Genomic DNA, 18,596 nt, shown 5'->3' on the forward strand with positions numbered 1-18,596 from the left:
TGGTTTTGATTTGTATATCCCTGATGATGAGTGATGTTGAGCATCTTTTCTTGTGTCTCTTCGCCATCTGGATGTCTTCTTTGGAAAAGTGTCTATTCGTGTCTTCTGCACATTGTTTTTAAAGATTTTATTTATTTATTTGACAGAGATCACAAGTAGGCAAAGAGGCAGGCAGTGGGGGGGTGAAGCAGTCTCCCCGCTGAGCAGAGAGCCCGATGCGGGGCTCAGTCCCAGGACCCTGGGATCATGACCTGAGCTGAAGGCAGAGGCTTTAACCCACTGAGCCACCCAGGTGCCCCACTTCTGCACATTTTTAATTGGATTATTTTGGGGGTGTTTTTATAAGTTCTTTTTATATTTTGGATACTAGCTCTTTATTAGATGTGCCATTTGCAAATATCTTCTCCTATCCCATAGGTTACCTTTTAGTTTCTGGATTGTTTGCCGCTATGCAGAAGCTTCTTACCTTGACAGAGCCCCAGTAGTTCATTTTTGCTTTTACTCCCTGCCTCAGGAGACATTCCTAGTAAGAACTTGCTATGGCCAGTGTCCTGTAGGATTTTAGGTTTCCTGCCTCATATTTAGGTCTTCCATCCATTTCAAATTTATTTTTGTGTATGGTGTAAGAATGTCTGATTTTCCCAACATCATCTATTGAACAGACGTTCTTTTTCCCACTGAATATTATTGCCTGCTTTGTCAAAGTTTAGTTGACTGTAGGCTTGAGAGTCCCTTTCTGGGTTCTCTATTCTATTCCATTGATCTATGTGTCTGTTTTTATGCCCATACCAAACTGTCTTGATGACTGCAACTTTGTGATATAGATTGAACTCTGGAATTATAATGCCTCCAGCTTTGCTTTTCTTTTTCAACATTCCTTTGACTATTTGAGATCTTTTCTGGTTCCATACAAATTTTAGGATTGTTTGTTGTAGTTCTGTGAATATTGCTGGTGGTATTTGGATAGGGATTGCATTGAATGTATAGATTTCTTTGGGTAGAATTGAAATTTTAAAAATATTTGTTCTTCGTATCTGTGAGCATGGAATGTTTTTCTATTTCTTTGTGTCATCTTCAATTTCTTTTGTAAGTGATTTGTAGTTTTCAGAAGAGAGATCCTTGGGATGCCTGGGTGGCTCAGTCAGTTAAGCCTTCGGCTCAGGTCATGATCCCAGTGTCCTGGGATCGAGTCCCACATCGGGCTCCTTGCTGGGCAGGGAGCCTGCTTCTCCCTCTGCCTGCCTCTTTGCCTGCCTGTGCCCACGCTCTCTCTCTCCCTGACAAATAAAAATAAAACCCTTTTAAAAATTGTATTAAAAAAAAACAGAACAGAGATCCTTTACCTTTTTGGTTAGGGTTATTTCTAGGTATCTTAAGGTTTTTGATGCAATTGTAAGGGGATGAATTCCTTGATTTCTCTCTCTGCTGCTTCATTATTGGTGTATAGAAATGCAACAGATTTCTGTATGTTGATTTTGTATTCTGTGTCTTTGTTGAATTTGTGTATCAGTTTTAGCAAATTTTTGGTGGAGTCTTTCAGGTTTTCTATATATAGTATCGTGTCATCTGCAAATAATGAAAGTTTGACTTCTTCCTTGCTAGTGTGGATCATTTTTATTTATTTTTGTTGTCTGATTGCTGTGGCTAAGACTTCCAGTACAGTGTTAAATGACAGTGGTTATTAACAGTTATTAACAGTGGTTATTAACAGTTATTAACAGTGATTAAATAACAGTGATGGAAAGTTCTCAATTTTCCCCATTGAGGATGATATTAGTTGTGGGTTTTTCATAGATTTCCTTTATGATGTTGAGGTATGTATGTATGTAAACCTACTTTGTTAAGAGTTGTTTTTTTTTTTAAGATTTTATTTATTCATTTGACAGACAGAGATCACAAGCAGGCCGAGAGGCAGGCAGAGAGAGAGGAAGGGAAGCAGGCTCCCTGCTGAGCAGAGAGCCCAATGTGGGGCTCGATCCCAGGACCCCGGGATCACGACCTGAGGTGAAGGCAGAAGCTTTACCCCATTGAGCCACCCAGGCGCCCCTGTTAAGGGTTTTTATCATGAAGGGATGTTGTACTTTGCAAATGCTTTTTCTGCATCTATTGAAAGGATTTTTTTTTTATTATTGTGGTATGTCACATTGATTGACTTGAGAATATTGAACCACCCTGCAGTCCAGAAATATATCCCACTTGATCGTGGTGAATGATTCTTATAAAGTGCTGTTGAATTCATCTTTCTGGTATTTGACTGAGAATTTTACCATCCATGTTCATCAGGTATTTGGCCTGTAGTGCTCTTTTTTAAAGGGTCTTTGGTTTTGGTTAAAATTTCAACTTTAATTTATTGGTTATACAGATCTTCCTTGACTTATGATGAGGTTACATCCCAATAATAAGTTGAAACTATCATAAGTTGAAAATGCATGTAGTACACTTAATTTGCCAAACATCATAGCTTAACTTCACCTACCTTAAAAGTGCTTAGAGCACTTATGTCACCTTAGAGTTTGGCAAAATCATACACAAAGCCTATTTTATAATGAAGTGCTGAATATCTCAGGTAATTTAATGAATGCCGTACTGAAAGTGAAAACCAGAACAGATGTATGTGTAGTTTAGTTTTAAGTATGTCATTTGTTCACCCTTGTGATAGCATAGCTGACTGGGAGCTGCAGGTGCTGCTTGCCCCTGTACAGCTTCTTGGAAGTATCATCCCACACATTACAAGCTCAGGAAAAGATCCAAATTCAAAATACAGTTTCTACTGAAAGCGTATTGCTTTCACAGCATCATAAAGTCCAAAAATCCTAAGGTGAACCATCGTAAGTCAGGAACTATCTGTAATTTAATAATAAAGTTTGTATTTGTAAATTATAAATAACCAGTAGATGTACATGGAGAGTATTCAGACTTTTTTTGTTTATGGGGTTCTTAAACAAAAAAAGATTTGAGAGCACACAGATTTAAGTTGTAAGAGAATCCCTGAGGAAGCATATTTAGTAAAAAACAAAGCAGCAGGGGCGCCTGGGTGGCTCAGTGGGTTAAAGCCTCTGCCTTCGGCTCAGGTCATGATCCCAGGGTCCTGGGATCGAGCCCCACATCAGGCTCTCTGCTCAGCAGGGAGCCTGCATCCTCCCTTCTCTCTCTCTGCCTGCCTCTCTGCCTACTTGTGATCTGTATGTCAAATAAATAAATAAAATCTTAAAAAAAAAAAAACAAAGCAGCAAAGGTTAAGAAGATAGGTAGCTTGAATTATAATTTAGTCTGTTCTTTTGCATCAAAGTAGCTTTCTTTTGAAATTTCTAAAATAAACTAAATGGAATTTAGTGTATAGATACATTTTATTTAGATTTCATAGGTCTTGGGCAAATGAAGTCTGTAACACAGTGACTTCTATAAGAAGAAATGAAAAAAAAAATTAGCTACATGCACCTATCTAATTTTTGTGTTATTTTCCATATATCCTATGTGTTTGCATAAAATAACAGTAGAATTCTCTGGAGCTGCATATTATTCAGATGGAACAAGATAGACATAGAATACTTTCATTTCGATTTCTAAGAGGGTAGGAATATCACGTTTTCAACAAAGAAAAGATCGGTAATCCATTTCCCTCTAATTGTGGTTTCAGGGACCCATGAGGAGAGAATTCAACAGAGAATCTGATCTGATTAAGCAGATTCTGCTGGAATTTCATCTGTTTCAGATTTAGGTCAAGTCATAATATTAAATTTAGCTGTTGGAGGATATATTCTTTTTTAAGATTTTTATTTATTTTAGACAGAGATACAGAGATGGAGCACAAGCGGGGGGGTGGGGGGAATGGAGAGGGAGAAAGAGAATCTTTTTTTTTTTTTTTAAGATTTTATTTATTTATTCGACAGGCAAAGATCACAAGTAGGCAGAGAGGCAGACAGAGAGAAGAGGAAGCAGGCTCCCTGCGGAGCAGAGAGCCTGATGCGGGGCTAAATCCTAGGACCCTGAGATCATGACCTGAGCCGAAAGCAGAGGCTTTAACCCACTGAGTCACCCAGGCACCCTGGAGAAAGAGAATCTTAAGCATACTCCACGCTCAGCACAGAGCCTGACATAGGGCTCTAACCCAGGACCCCAAGATCATGACCTGGACTGAAACTAAGAGTCCTATGCTTGGGGCACCTTGGTGGCTCAGTGGATTAAGCCTCTGCCTTCAGCTCAGGTCATGATCTCAGGATCTTGAGGTCAAGCCCCACATCAGGCTCTCTGTTCAGCAGGGAGCCTGCTTCCCCCCATCTCTCTGCCTGCCTCTCTGCCTGCTTGTGATCTCTCTCTCTCTCTGTCAAATAAATAAATAAAATCTTAAAAAAAAAAAAAAAAGGGTCCTAAGCTTAACTCACTGAGCCATCTAGGTACCCCTGGAAGATAGATTCTTAAATTAATATTGTGGTTTTTCAAAAAATTTTTTTTGATATTTGACTTTTAAATTCTCTTGTAGGTCTTTCGCCCTTATGCAAAGTACTGGCTAAGTCCCTTGCTGCAGCTGGTGGTTTCTGAAAATAATGGAGGCAGAGGAATTCACTATATGGTGGTTGAGATCGTGGTTACTGTTCTTTCATGGACAGGATTAGCTACTCCTATGGTAAGAATGGCTATATCTTTTGTGTAGTACTGTATCAATCTCTTGCTGATATCATAAATGGAATATATGACAAATAATACAAACTTCTCTTAATGATAAAAGTTATTTTTAGCATTAATTGTCATATTGTTGTGGTGCTGCTCTACTAAGTAGCCTCATTCTGCTTTAGTTCTGTTTTCTTTTGTGTCTACTTTTGATAATTCCTCTGACTTTGCTTTTATTTTTAAACTGTCAAATGTTTGTTTTGTTTGTTGCTTTTCTCAGAGCTTGGAAACTAGATAACTGATTTATTAAAAAATAAGTGTGAAATAAATATCATTAGGCCCTGAATATGGGGTCCTGAAAAATTCTGCTTAAACTAACATCCCTGGATTTTTTGGCATTTGTTTTGCCAGCTTACTTTCTTCCCTAGTATTATCTCTGGCCCAGTAATGGTTGAGATTGCCAAAAAAAAGTGGGTACCAGGTGAATGATGCTGTGTCATACTGAGGCACTCTTGTGGCTTCCCCCAGTACAGAATCTTTTGTGCTAGAACTTTGCCCATCACTTAAAAACTTTAGTACAAAAGGTTTCATGTAGTAGTATCCTGGGGACATTCCTTAGTAAACATAATATATGGACATAGAGTTTTTACATGTGTCTATATCTGATTGTGTCTGTCTTAGTTCACAGTAAACCAAATTTAGATGTCTTAACTTTATGTTTTTTTGTTTTTTTTTTTTAAGATTTTATTTATTTATTTGACAGAGAGATCACAAGTAGGCAGAGAGGCAGGCAGAGAGAGAGAAAGGGAAGCAGGCTCCCTGCTGAGCAGAGAGCCTGATGCGGGGCTCGATCCCAGGACCCTGGGATCATGACCTGAGCTGAAGGCAGAGGCTTTAACCCACTGAGCCACCCAGGCACCCAATTTCTTAGCTTTAATGTGATAAAATAATTTGTACTCTGCTAATAACATGAAAAAATTGTTGGAGTGTATAGTTTAACTTAGGAGCCACTGGGAAAGATTGAGTTCAATGTCAGGTGCTTGTCTGAGCTTGAGAGAGCTGAACTGCTAGGTGTCACAATAGCTGCATAAAGCAATAGTGAGTCAAAGTGAAAATCAAGTGAAACTCTTGATCATTTATTGTGGTAGTACAAGCAAGAGGCTAAAGTCAGAGGAAAGTGTTGACTCCCCCTGTCTGTTTCCCCCATGGAACATTGCAACATGGATCTGATCAAGGGTCAGGTGGATTAGCACAGATCTGAGTATCATCTTACTGTTGAGGGAACCCTGAATTAAAGGCTTAGAAGTTTTATGGGATCCTGGAGTTGAGAGGAAGGTGAGGGGGAAGGGATGGGAGTAGAAAAGCACTGGAGACTGAATCAGAGAGGGGAAAAATGTTTTCAGAGTTGCCCTTCCTCCCTATAAGGAGGTCTCAGTAGAAACCCCTAAAGAAGATAAAAAGACCAAGGAATGAAGGAATTCCTTGGGCTAGGAATGCAAAGATATGACACAGCATCACCGCTCTGGAGGGTATGGGTCATGGATGGCTAGGGGTCTAACCGCAGCTACCCTTGGAGACTGCAGAGCACTGGCTGTGTTCCAGCCTGGTACATGAGGGCAGGTTGCCCATGAGGCCTGCCAGGTAAAGCCTTTTATACTGCATGTGGCTGGAACTGAAAAATCACTCACAGGTTTTTCATTAGAAGCCAGAAGCCTCAGTAGACTGGTGGATTTCTTTTATAAATGGACTTAAAAAATGCTTTTCCTAGCATTCCATGCTCATGGATTGGAAAAACAAACATTGTTAAAATGTCTATACTACCCAAAGCAGTTTCCACATTTAATGCAATCCCTATTGCATTAAACAGTGTGCAGTCCTAAAATTTGTATGGAACCACAAAAGACCCTGAATAGCCAAAGTAGTTCTGAAAGAGAAAAACAAAACTGGAGGCATCACAATCCTGGACTTTAAGCTCTTTTACAAAGCTTTAATCATCAAGACATTATGGTACTGGCACAAAAACGGACACATAGATCAATGCAATAGAATAAAGAACTGCAAAATGGATCCACAGCTATACAGTCAACTAATCTTCGCCAAAGCAGGAAAGAATATACAATAGAAAAAAGGACGAGTGCCTGGGTGGTTCAATCGGTTAAGCCTCTGCCTTTGGCTCAGGTCGTGATCTCAGGGTCCTGGGATCAACCCCACTTTGGGCTCTCTGCTCCGCAGGGAGCCTGCTTCCCCCTTTCTCTTTGCCTGCCTCTCTGCCTACTTGTAATCCCTCTCTCTCTGTCAATAAATAAATAAAATCTTAAAAAAATAAAAAAGCAATCTCTTCAACAAATGGTGTTGGACAGCTACGTGCAGAAGAATGAAACTGGACCACATTCTAACACCATACACAAAAATAAATTCAAAATGGATGAAAGACCTTAATGTGAGACAGGAAACCATCAAAATCCTAGAGGAGAACACAGGCAGCAACCTCTTTCACCTCACCTATAGCAGCCTCTTACTAGATACGTCACCACAGGCAAGGGAAGGAAAGCAAGAATGAATTATTGGGAACTCATTAAGATAAAAAGGTCTGCATAGTGGAAGGAAATGATCAACAAAACTAAAAGGCAGCATGTGGAATGGGAGAAGATCTTTCCAAACAGCATATCTATTAAAAGACTAATAGCCAAAATCTACAAAACTCAATGCCAAAAAAATAAATAACCCAGTTAAGAAATGGGACTAACATGAATAAACACTTTTCCAAGGAAGACATCCAGATGGCCAACAGACACATGAAAAGATGCTCAACATCACTTATCATCAGGGATATACAAATCAAAACCGCAATGAAATACCACTGCACACCAGTCAGAATGGCTAAAATTAACAACTCAGGAAACAACAGATGTTGCAAGGATGGGGAGAAAAGGGAACCAACCCTCTTACAGTGTTGATGGCAATGCAAACTGGTGCAGCCACCCTGAGAACAGTATGGAGTTTCCTCAAAAAGTTGAAAATAGAACTACCCTACAATCCAGCAATTGCAGTATTAGGTAATACCCAAAGGATACAAAAATACAGATTTGAAGGGATACATGCACTCTGATGTTCATAGCAGCATTATCAGTAGTATCCAGACTATGGAGAAAGCCCAAATGTCCATCAGCTGATGAATAGATTAAGATACATACATATAATGGAATATTACTCGGCCATCAAAAAGAATAAAAACTTGCCATTTACAACAATGTGGATGGAGCTAGAGTGTATTATGCTAAATGAAATAAGTTAGTCAGATATAAATACCAATAACTCACATGTGGAATTTAAAAAACAAAACCGATTAACATATGCAAAGGGGGAAGAGAAAGAAGGAGAGAGGGAAGCAAGCCATAAGAGACTTTAATTAAGGAGGAGAAACTAAAGGTTGGCAGAGAGAGGTGGGTGGAGTATGGGCTAGATGCGTGACGGGTATTAAGGTGGGCATTTTTATAATGAGCACTGGATGTTTTTTTAAGTGATTAATCACAAAATTCTACTCCAGAAACCAATATTGCACTGTATGTTCACTACCTGAAATTTAAATGAAAAAAAAAAATGCTTTTGCTAAGTGAAGTAAAGTCAGTCAGAGAAAGACAATTATCAGATGGTTTCATTCATATGTGGAACATAAGGAATAGTGTGGAGGACCACAGGGGAAGGGAAGGAAAACTGAATGGGAAGAAATCAGAGAGGGAGACAAACCATGAAGAGGACTCTGGACTCCAGGAAACAAACTGAGGGTTACAGAAGCGGGGGGGAGGCGGTGGGGAAATGGGGTAGCAGGGTGTTGAGTATTAAGGAGGGCATGTGTGGCGATGAGCGGTGGATGTTATACACAACTAATGAATTGTTGAACACTACATCAAAAACCAATGATGTATTATATGTTAGCTAATTGAACATAAAAAAAATAATTAAAAAGATTTTTAAAAAGTGCTTTTCTAGAATGGAATGCTATATATTAATATAGTTTCTGTATCTTTTTAGGGTGTCCCTAAAGATGAAGTGTTGGCAAATCGATTGCTTTATTTCCTAATGGAACATGTTTTTCATCAAAAAAGAGCTGTGTTTAGACATAACCTTGAAATTATAAAAACCCTTGTTGAATGCTGGAAGGATTGTTTATCTGTCCCTTACAGGTATATATTTACTAGATATTGCAATATCATTTATACATCTTTAAAATGTAGCTGGTGAAATTTAATTACTTGAAATGATAGAAAAAGGAAAATAATTTGAAATCACATCATTTGTAAGGATATAATATTGCTACTAGTAAGATTACAACCTCTGAAGTTTACTAGAAGCATCTCTGTGCAGAAAGATGCCTCCAGATGGGCCCTGCTCCATCTCCCAGCTCACATCTGGCTTTTCTAGCACACTGGGCATGTGGGATGCCCTCTGCCTCTCACTCTCCCAGCCCAGAGATAGACTGTAAGGCTTTTTTTTCTTTGATTCCTTTTAGCACAGCCTGAGACAAGCTAAAACTTTAAAGGTTTCAGTATCAACTAAGGGAGAATTGGGGCAAATAATTAGATCATAAGAAATAGAGACCTGTCTGTGTTACACAGCTAGAATAACTTGAATGCCTACAAAGAGGGTATTAGCAAGAAGGGTGTTAAATGTGGGGAAAGACAAAGTATTTCTTACCCTGAAAAATACGCATAGAAAATTTTAAATCTTCTTGCTGCTTATTTACTATATGATAACCTATACATGTTCTTTATGCTTATGTTTCAGGTTAATATTTGAGAAGTTTTCCAATAAAGATCCTAATTCTAAAGACAATTCAGTAGGAATTCAATTATTAGGCATTGTAATAGCCAATAATTTGCCTCCATATGACCCAAAATGTGGCATAGAGAGCATAAAGTGAGTATCAAGGAGTTTTGGCTTTGCTTCTTTTTCAAGTTAAAGTATAGATGAATTGGATTGACAGACTGGAGTGTGGTCTAATTTTGATAAACGTAAGGACCTAGACCCATGTTAAAAATATTTCTACTGAAATTTAAGTAGTTGGGGTTAGAGGTCATTTGGGAGAAGATTGTGAATGGTACTGTGAAAGGGAGAAGAGCGAATGGGGAAAGTTAAGTTTTTCAAAATTAGTGTAATTTTTTTCAAGTGTGTTTTAGCAAATAGGAAGTGTTAGGTATTTTCTTTCTTATTTTCTAAAGTCATATTTTTAGCATTTGCCCTGAAAGCAACACAGACTCTGTGGGACCATTTGACTGGATCATGACGTGAAAGGGATGCCTGGATGTTGTGCTGCCCTGTCTCTGTGCTGCCTGTCGCTGTACTTCTGCTGTAGCTGCAGCCTCTACTCCCTCTCTTAGAGCTTTGATTCCCCAGATGACAACCGAACTGGAGGCTAACATGATGTGGCCTCTGGAGTCTGGAGGCATGGCACTGGTGCTCACTCTCTCTCTCATTTTATTGTCTTCTTCTCATAGCAGATGGATTTCAAGAGTTGTCAGTAAATCATGATGTTGGATAGTAGCTTTCTTTTTACTACAGTTTTTATAGCATCCAGCATTGTTTTGCTTTGACTATAGCAGGTCCTCTGTGATTGAACTGCGGACTTTAATGTACCTTCCAGGTTATGATGTTAGAGCCTTAAGTACATCTTCATATATGTTTTCACACAAATAATTTCAATCATGTTTTAATGTGGTACAAGGAGCAAAGTTACTATATTTTTATGTCAACAGAATGTATTATGATGCATATTTATTTTCTGTGTTTGTAACAGATACTTTCAAGCTTTGGTCAGTAATATGTCCTTTGTAAAATATAAAGAGGTGTATGCAGCAGCAGCAGAAGTTCTAGGACTTACTCTTCAATATATTACCAAGAAAGAAAATGTGAGTGTGTTACACAATTTTAAATAAATACTTCTTTTCCAGTTTTGATTTATCATAACACTTGTTACTTATATCCTCTATAATAAACCAAAGTGGCCATCCATTAATATTTTACTCATTCCTACTGTATACAGTGCTCAGGGTTTTTTTTTTAGATTTTATTTATTTGTCAGAGAGAGCACGCACAATCGGGGAACAGCAGACAGAGGGAGAAGCAGGTAAGCAAGGAGCTGGATGTGGGACTCAGTTCCAAGACCCTGGGATGGGGATATGAGCCCAAGGCAGACATTTAACTGACTGAGCCAACCACGCATCCCCAGCACTTAGTATTTTTTTAAAGAGAACATAGGATTTTTTTAAACACTTGGAAACTTGGTAAACATTTAAAGATTGGTAGCTTTTTATTGTGAAAGTCAGAATATGAGTACTTAACCAGCTTTCATTCCTCTGAAAGTCAGAATATGAGTACTTAACCAGCTTTCATTCCTCTGAAGGTAGTGTCAGAATTTCCTTTTGGAGAAAATTATTCTGTTAGATACTTGCCATGGTTAATTAGGGCTAAGTTAACTAGTAAAACCCCCTACTTCCATTTTGGGACATAATATAGCTGTCAGACAGGACAGGGTACCTCAGGGAGCTTTCTCAGTCTTGTGTGCCCTGCCCACTTACAGGATTGTGAGAATAACCTAATTGATTCTTTTAGCGCAATATACATTCAGAGTACTGCAGTTCTCAAAAGAATGTGATTATTATAAATGTATGTAAAGTTCATGGGCCAGTGCATGGAAATTGCACATTCTAACTTAACTTGAAAATAGCATAGTGGAATGATGCTTACTGCTACATCCCATGATGCTTACTGTCTTCCCGTGGTTAGTAAGTGAGTTGCTGTGTGTTTTGAAGCCTCCAAAACCACTGTTACTCATTGTGATAAGCTGCTCTTGCCAGGTCTCATTGCAGTGTGTCCAGGATGACACAGTTGATCATTCCTCCTGATTCCCTTTGTCACTGCCTCTGGGACACACTCTCGGCTCTCTTCCTACTTCCCTGGCAGTTTCCTCTCCCTTCCTTAGCTCTGTGTTTCCTGGCCACCTCCCTAGCTCTGATATTGGTCCTCTTTTCCTCCCCTGCTCCCCTGTCAACCATCCAGCCTGTGTTTTTGAAAACTGCCTATATGTTCATGATTCTTAACTTTGTACCTCCAGTCCCCATCCTCTCCTGAAGGAAAAGATGGAGAGTGGAAAGTGGGCTACTTTCACTCTCTGGCTGGGTGAGGAGAGGTTTAGGGAAGTCGGAGGTCCTGAGGGCACCCGGGGTAACCCAAGACAGTGTATTGCACCCCTGCCCATTTTGCTAGTCAGGTATTTATTTTGTTTAGAAGAAAATTAAGGGAAATAGACCCTTTTAAGGAGATCAGTCTTCACTTATAATTTATTTTAGGGATTGCCAGCTATTTTTGTAAAATAAAATTTTAAAATTCAGAACAACCTTATTATTATTACATGATTCTAATGTCCCTAGTTGTTGGGTTTCAGTTTACATAATACGCTAAGTTTTCAGTGCAGATGGAGCAAGTTATAGCAGATCTCAGGTTTAATCTCTCTTCAATTAAAGTCCAAGTTAGAATGATAAACACTTTTGTTGTGCATGGTTCTTTTCTGAATATAAAATGGTACTGATTTAGTGTAGAAATTAGAAAACCAGTGAAATATAAAGAAGTCAGTGAGAGTCACTCATATTCTAACCACTGAATTGCTTTTGGCACCTGAGGTGTAGTCTCTAGTCATCAGTATGTGTGAGCACGCACTTGACTTCTCTTGTTCACCCATATTGTATTCTTTTATAATTTTGGTTATGCACGTTGGCTACTTACTAGCTGGCTCTGGGCTTATGGGGCGCAGCCAGGAACAGGGCAGGCCAAACCCCTCCCTGCCTCAGGAAGCTAGCATTTGGTGAGGGGAGACAGACAATACACAATTGAATCTATCATGGTAGATAGTAGTATGTGATGAAGGAAGAACAGGATATAGGGAGATAGACAGTGATGGAGTTGGTTGTTTAGATAAAGTTGCGTGAAAATTATGGTTTATGTGAATATTTGACCAGAGGTGTGAACACTGGCATCATAAAGTCTGCTTACACAGGATTTAGTCACTGATTTCAGTTCAGCTTCTCAAATGACTTGTTAGCAGTATTTCAGGTTGTCAGAAGGAAGCACTAATCTTTATCAACCTACCGTCTGACAGGTGCTAGACACCTCCAGTGGTAGCAGCACAAAGCAGGCATGTCTATGGCCTGGCTCACCCAAACTCGTAGCCCCAGAGCCTCTTGTACCCAGTGGTTATGCCAACCTGTGCATGCTCTTGGCGCTATACTCTGTGAACACCTTTACCTTGTAGGTAATAGCATTGAAAACCTTCCTTGGGTTCACTTAACTATTCAAATCCGTAACCAACATAAGTTTCCACCTTTGTGAATTTGAAAAAAACTTAATTTTTCAGGTATTGGAGGAGTTGGTGTATGAACTAATCATAAAGCAGTTGAAGCAACATCAGAATACGATGGAGGACAAATTTATTGTGTGCTTGAACAAAGCCGTGAAGAACTTTCCTCCTCTTGCCGATAGGTAAGATGTCAGTTGTGGTGGATGTCCTATTGCAGGAGAGGGTCTGCAACTGTCCTGTCACTCATTGGCCATGTCCACTGGTTAGGTTTATGAACACCGTGTTCTTCCTGCTGCCAAAATTTCACGGCGTGATGAAGACCCTCTGTCTGGAAGTGGTGTTGTGTCGTGCGGAGGAAATAACAGATCTCTATTTACAGTTGAAGAGCAAGGATTTCATTCAAGTCATGAGACACAGGTAAGTGTGAGGCTAGCCCTATATTCTCAGAGGCAGATGGCTCATAAATTTTTGATTTGTTCAGCTATCTCCTTCAACTCAGAAAGAACTCGTAGGCTTTCATTAAATATATATTTGTTAAATTTTAATCAGAATAAAAGGTGGTGGCACCTGACCCTCCTGCCTCTGCTAGCCTGGCACTTTGGGGAAGCCACATCTCAAGCATTCTCTAAGGCTCTTCTCAGATTTAAAATGCATGGTTTTGAATTCTGTACCCATTTTGCCAACTAGGAGGCGTCCATTATTTGTTAAAATTGTTCATTTATTTTCACATTATACTATTAAAATGAATATTAAAAGATGCTTTTGATCACTTACAATATTTTTATTTCTCTGTACTCTCTTCCAGTCTTGTCTGTATACATATTTTTTACATAGGGATAAATTATTGATAAATGCCAATAACAAAGAATATATGTTGTTGTGTTGTAGTATCCTTCATTAGAAATTTACTCAGTGCCTGCTGTGTGTAAAGCATTAAGCTGGGTGCTTTAAGGAAGAAAAGATACATAAAACAGGTGTGCACCTTATCTGAGGCCCAGACTAACCTTAACTTGCTTCTGACCTGCTAGGTGGCCTAGCACTTGAAACCATTTTTTCAAAATGTGAAATCCTTTTTATTTAGTTTATTTTATTTGACATTTTGGGTTTTTTTTTTAAATGAACTTTTATTTTGGAATAACTGTATTTATAGAATATTTGAAAAATAATACACAAAGTTCCCACATACCCTTCATCCAGTTTTTCCATGTCATATAATCATCGTACATTTGTCAAAACTAAAGAATTAACTTCAGTACATTAATGTTAACTAAACTAGACTTTATCTGACTTTTACCAGTTTTCCCACTAAGTTCCTTTTTCTGTTCTAGGATCCAATCCAGGATACCACAATGAATTACTTTAGTTATTTTTAATACTCTAGCTCATGGTAATTTTTTTAGATGTAATTTTTATGTTTCCATTGAAATAAATTTTGAAATACAGAACAGCACAAAGAAGAAAATGTTACCTGTCATATCTGAAAGTATAATTTGTTAAATTAGTGTGTTTTAAAAAAAAATCTCTCTTGTTACAGAGATGATGAAAGACAGAAAGTGTGTTTGGACATAATTTATACAATGATGGCAAAATTGAAACCTGTAGAACTCCGAGAACTTCTGAACCCTGTTGTAGAATTCATTTCTCATCCTTCTCCAGTATGCAGGGAACAAATGTATAATATTCTAATGTGGGTTCATGACAATTACCGGTAAGGTTTACATTAACTTTTTTTCTTTTTTTTTTTTTTTGGAGGGGATGGCTGTGGAGGGGCAGAGAGAAAGGGAGAGCAAGAGTCTTAAGCAGACGTCACACCTAGCATGGAGCCCGACATGGGGTTCAATATCATGACCCTGAGATCATGACCTGAGCCAAAATCAAGAGTTGGACACTTTACTGACTAAGCTATCCAGGCATCCCACTACATTAACATTTTATATTACTCATTTTTAAGAGGGCATTTGGGTGCTTATAGCAATCTAGAACAGATTATAATAATAAAATATTTTTAAACATATAATTAAAACAAGTTTATTTTAGTATATTGACATGTATCCTTTTTTTTAACTCCTTTTATGTACCTGTGGGAATTCAGAGTGTGCAATTACTGGTTGAGTCAATAGTGTAACTTGTTTTTATAGTTATCCCTCTAAAATCTGACAAAATTAAGAAAGTGAATTCTGTGGGATGCCTTTATCCTACAGGACTTCCATCACCCCACTTCTTGTAGGGTGTGAGCCTGTCCTAGGACCTCTTAGCATTCACAGGGAGCCTCTGCAGCCCTGCTCCCATTACCCACCCCCTCTGCCCTGTGCACCTGAGCCCTATCACATTGCAGGTAGGGTGGTGACAGGCACTTGGATAGGCTTGCAGAGACACTAAAGGAGGGTGTCAGGGTACGTACGCATGAGGGTAAGTTCTGCTGTGATTTGGGAAGTTAAAGTACCATAGGAAAGGCCAGATTTTTTTTTTAAGATTTTATTTATTTATTTGAGAGAGAGAGAGAGAGAGAGAGCATAAGAAGGGGGAGGGTCAGAGGGAGAAGTAGACTCCCTGCTGAGCAGGCAGCGGATGCGGGACTCGATCCCAGGACTCCAGGGTCATGACCTGAGTCAAAGGCAGTCGCTTAACCAACTGAGCCACCCAGGCGCCCAGAAAGGCCAGATTATTTAACTTTAATTCTGGATGGTGTTATTGGGATTGAACAAAAGTGATGGAAGACAATGTTAATGTTTTGTCATTTTTTTTTTTTTTCTCAGAGATCCAGAAAGTCAAGCAGATGATGAGTCTCGGGAAGTATTTAAGTTGGCAAAAGATGTATTGATTCAAGGGTTGATCGATGAGAATGCTGGGCTTCAGTATGTGCTCCTCCTGGAATAATTGGGCCAGGACAAATAAATTTAGGGATATTTCTTTCTAGATTGACACTGAGTATTTTTCTGCAGTTTTAGAATTATGGTTATAGTATTAGCATTTTCTTTGCTTTCTCCATTCATAGTGTTCAATAAAAAGGTATTTTAACATTAAGACTAAAAAATCCTGACAAGTTATTTTAAATATAAATAAAACTCTTTAAAAAGTGGTATGAATAAATCTTTCTCTGCTCATGCAGTGAATCAAAGTGTCTTAAAATGAAAAGATCTGTAATGATGATTATGTTTCTCATTTAACTCAAATAGTTGAAATCACACTATACATATTAAGTGAAATGTTTTAAACTTTAGAAATAGGAGAAAACTGTAATATTAATTATATAGGGAAATATAAAATGATTACTATTTTCTGTCGGGTTTGGCCAGCAAAGCCTGAGATGGTGAATGAAAGGATTATTCCCAGCACCTTAGTAGGAGAAAGGAGAGGCCTGAGGGCCAGATGCTCTAGTGGTGAAAGGCCTTGAGCCAAGCTCTGTCTCTGCTTTTATTGTGAGTTTAATTAATACACCATGTGCAAGGCAAGGAGCTTGTGAAGTACGTGACCACTACAGGTGCCTGTATTTTACACCCCACTCCCTGGATGAGACCCATGAGCCGAAATAAGAATCCGCCTGCATTCAGCCAAGAAACTTCAGAGGAGACCCAGCATCTAGGCACTCCTCTTTTGCTTTGCAATTGGTCTCATCCAGGGAGGTATATACAAGTCAGGTTTTATCCATCCAAACACTGTGAATCCCCACAGTTTTCCTCTAAAATGCCTACCCTATTAGTTTTATGAGTGTTTTATCAAGTACTAATTATATAAGAAGGGGTATAAACTTTTTGTATGGTTCTATATTTCAATTTTCCATTCTAAATTCTATTTGGATTTCATAAGCATTCATAAATTGTAAAACCCAACCTGGTTTTTTTTTTTTTTTTTCTAAGTAGGGGGAAGGGCAGAGGAAGAGAGAGAGAATCACACTGTGTGGAGCCCAACGTGGGCTTTGATCTCATAACCCTGAGATCATAACCTGAAATCAAGAGTCAGACTCTTCATCAACTGAGTCACCCAGGTGCCCTAAGCCTAACCTGGTTTTTAAGTAGTTCAAGTTGTGAATATTTTATGGCACTAATTTTTGGAGTGAATTGTTTTAGCAAGGCAGTGTTTCTTAAGGTGTTTTCTCAGTTTCCAAATAGTTAATATTATATACTCATCATTGAAGATTCCCCAGGCAGTAGAGATGAGAAAAAAATCATCCAGTTTTGGGGCACCTGGGTGGCTCAGTGGGTTAATCCTCTGCCTTCAGCGCAGGTCACAGTCTCAGGGTCCTGGGATCAAGCCCCACATCGGGCTCTGCTCAGCAGAGGCCTGCTTCCCCCTCTCTCTCTGCCTGCCTCTCTGCCTGCTTGTGATCTCTCTCTCTGTGTGTCAAATAAATAAATAAAATCTTAAAAAAAAAAAAGACCCTTAAAAAAAAGTCATCCAGTTTTTTTCACCTCACCTCTTGTTAAATATGCTAAGGTTTTGGAATATTCCCTTCCTTAAATGCATATTATTGCTCATAACTCAGATTAAACTCCTTATACAATTTTGGATATGGTTTTCCTCTATGTTAAGTTTTATAGAGATGACAGACTGCATTCTCCACATGACACCATGTGGAGAACATTCTTTCTTATTTGCCAATATCTGAGAAATACGCTTCTTTCCTCTCTGCTTTTCAGATTAATTATTCGAAATTTCTGGAGCCATGAGACTAGATTACCTTCAAATATCTTGGACCGACTGTTGGCACTAAATTCCTTATATTCTCCAAAGATAGAAATGCACTTTTTAAGTTTAGCAACAGATTTTCTGCTTGAAATGACCAGCATGAGCCCAGATTATCCAAACCCTGTGTTTGAGCATCCTCTGTCAGAATGCGAATTTCAGGTGAAGTTCTTATCTCTGTAATAATAAATTTTATAAGCTTTTCCTGTCTTTAAGTCAACATTTTCTAAGAGTTAAACTGGCTTTTATTGAGATATAAATGATGTATGACATATTAGTTTCAGGTGTACAACATAATGATTTGATATTTGTTTGTATTGTGAGATGATTACCACAGTAAGCCTAGTTAACATCCATCACCACATAGTTACGAATATTTTTTCCTTGTGATAAGAATTTCTAACATCTATTCTCTTAGCAACTTTCAAATATATAATACAGTATTATGAACTGTAGTCACCATGCTATGCATTTTACCTCCATGACTTATTTTTTAACTGCAAGTTTATATCTTTTGATCCCCTTCACCCATGTTCCCTTCTCCTGCTACCCCTCCTCCCCGTCCTCTGTCTCTGGCAATCACCAGTTCTCTGTATCTTTTTCAGTTCAATTTTTTTTGTTTTGGTGTTGTTTAGATTCCACATGTAAGTGAGATCATGTGGTATTTGCCTTTCTCTGTCTAACACATTTCACTTAGCATAATGCCCTCAAGGTCCATCCATGTTATCGAAGATGGCAGATTTCCTTTTTTTATGATTTAATAATATTCCATTGCATATGTGTGTACACACACACACATCACATCTTCTTTATCCATTCTTCCATCGATAGACACTGAAGTTGCTTCCATTTCTTGGTTATTATGAATAGTGCTGCAGTGAGCATAGAGGTGCATATATCTTTTTGAGTTAGTATTTTGTTTCCTTTGGATAAATACCCAGAAGTAGAATATTGG

General features: G+C 38.5%; 1 protein-coding gene across 1 annotated transcript in view; it reads left to right on the top strand.

The window, feature by feature from the left end:
• The window catches only part of PRKDC (protein kinase, DNA-activated, catalytic subunit), a 230,245-nt gene that overhangs the window by 131,680 nt on the left and 79,969 nt on the right, over window positions 1–18,596 (top strand). Inside the window, exons 49-57 of the mRNA XM_080801920.1 lie at window positions 4,481–4,624; window positions 8,641–8,792; window positions 9,394–9,525; window positions 10,403–10,514; window positions 13,016–13,140; window positions 13,226–13,375; window positions 14,493–14,666; window positions 15,715–15,813; window positions 17,596–17,803. Of these exons, the coding sequence (XP_080658046.1) occupies window positions 4,481–4,624; window positions 8,641–8,792; window positions 9,394–9,525; window positions 10,403–10,514; window positions 13,016–13,140; window positions 13,226–13,375; window positions 14,493–14,666; window positions 15,715–15,813; window positions 17,596–17,803 (1,296 nt within the window). The remainder of the gene's footprint in view (window positions 1–4,480; window positions 4,625–8,640; window positions 8,793–9,393; window positions 9,526–10,402; window positions 10,515–13,015; window positions 13,141–13,225; window positions 13,376–14,492; window positions 14,667–15,714; window positions 15,814–17,595; window positions 17,804–18,596) is intronic.

The sequence above is a fragment of the Martes martes genome, assembly GCF_963455335.1.
Source record: "Martes martes genome assembly, chromosome: 4".
In the NCBI taxonomy this organism is placed as follows: domain Eukaryota; kingdom Metazoa; phylum Chordata; class Mammalia; order Carnivora; family Mustelidae; genus Martes; species Martes martes.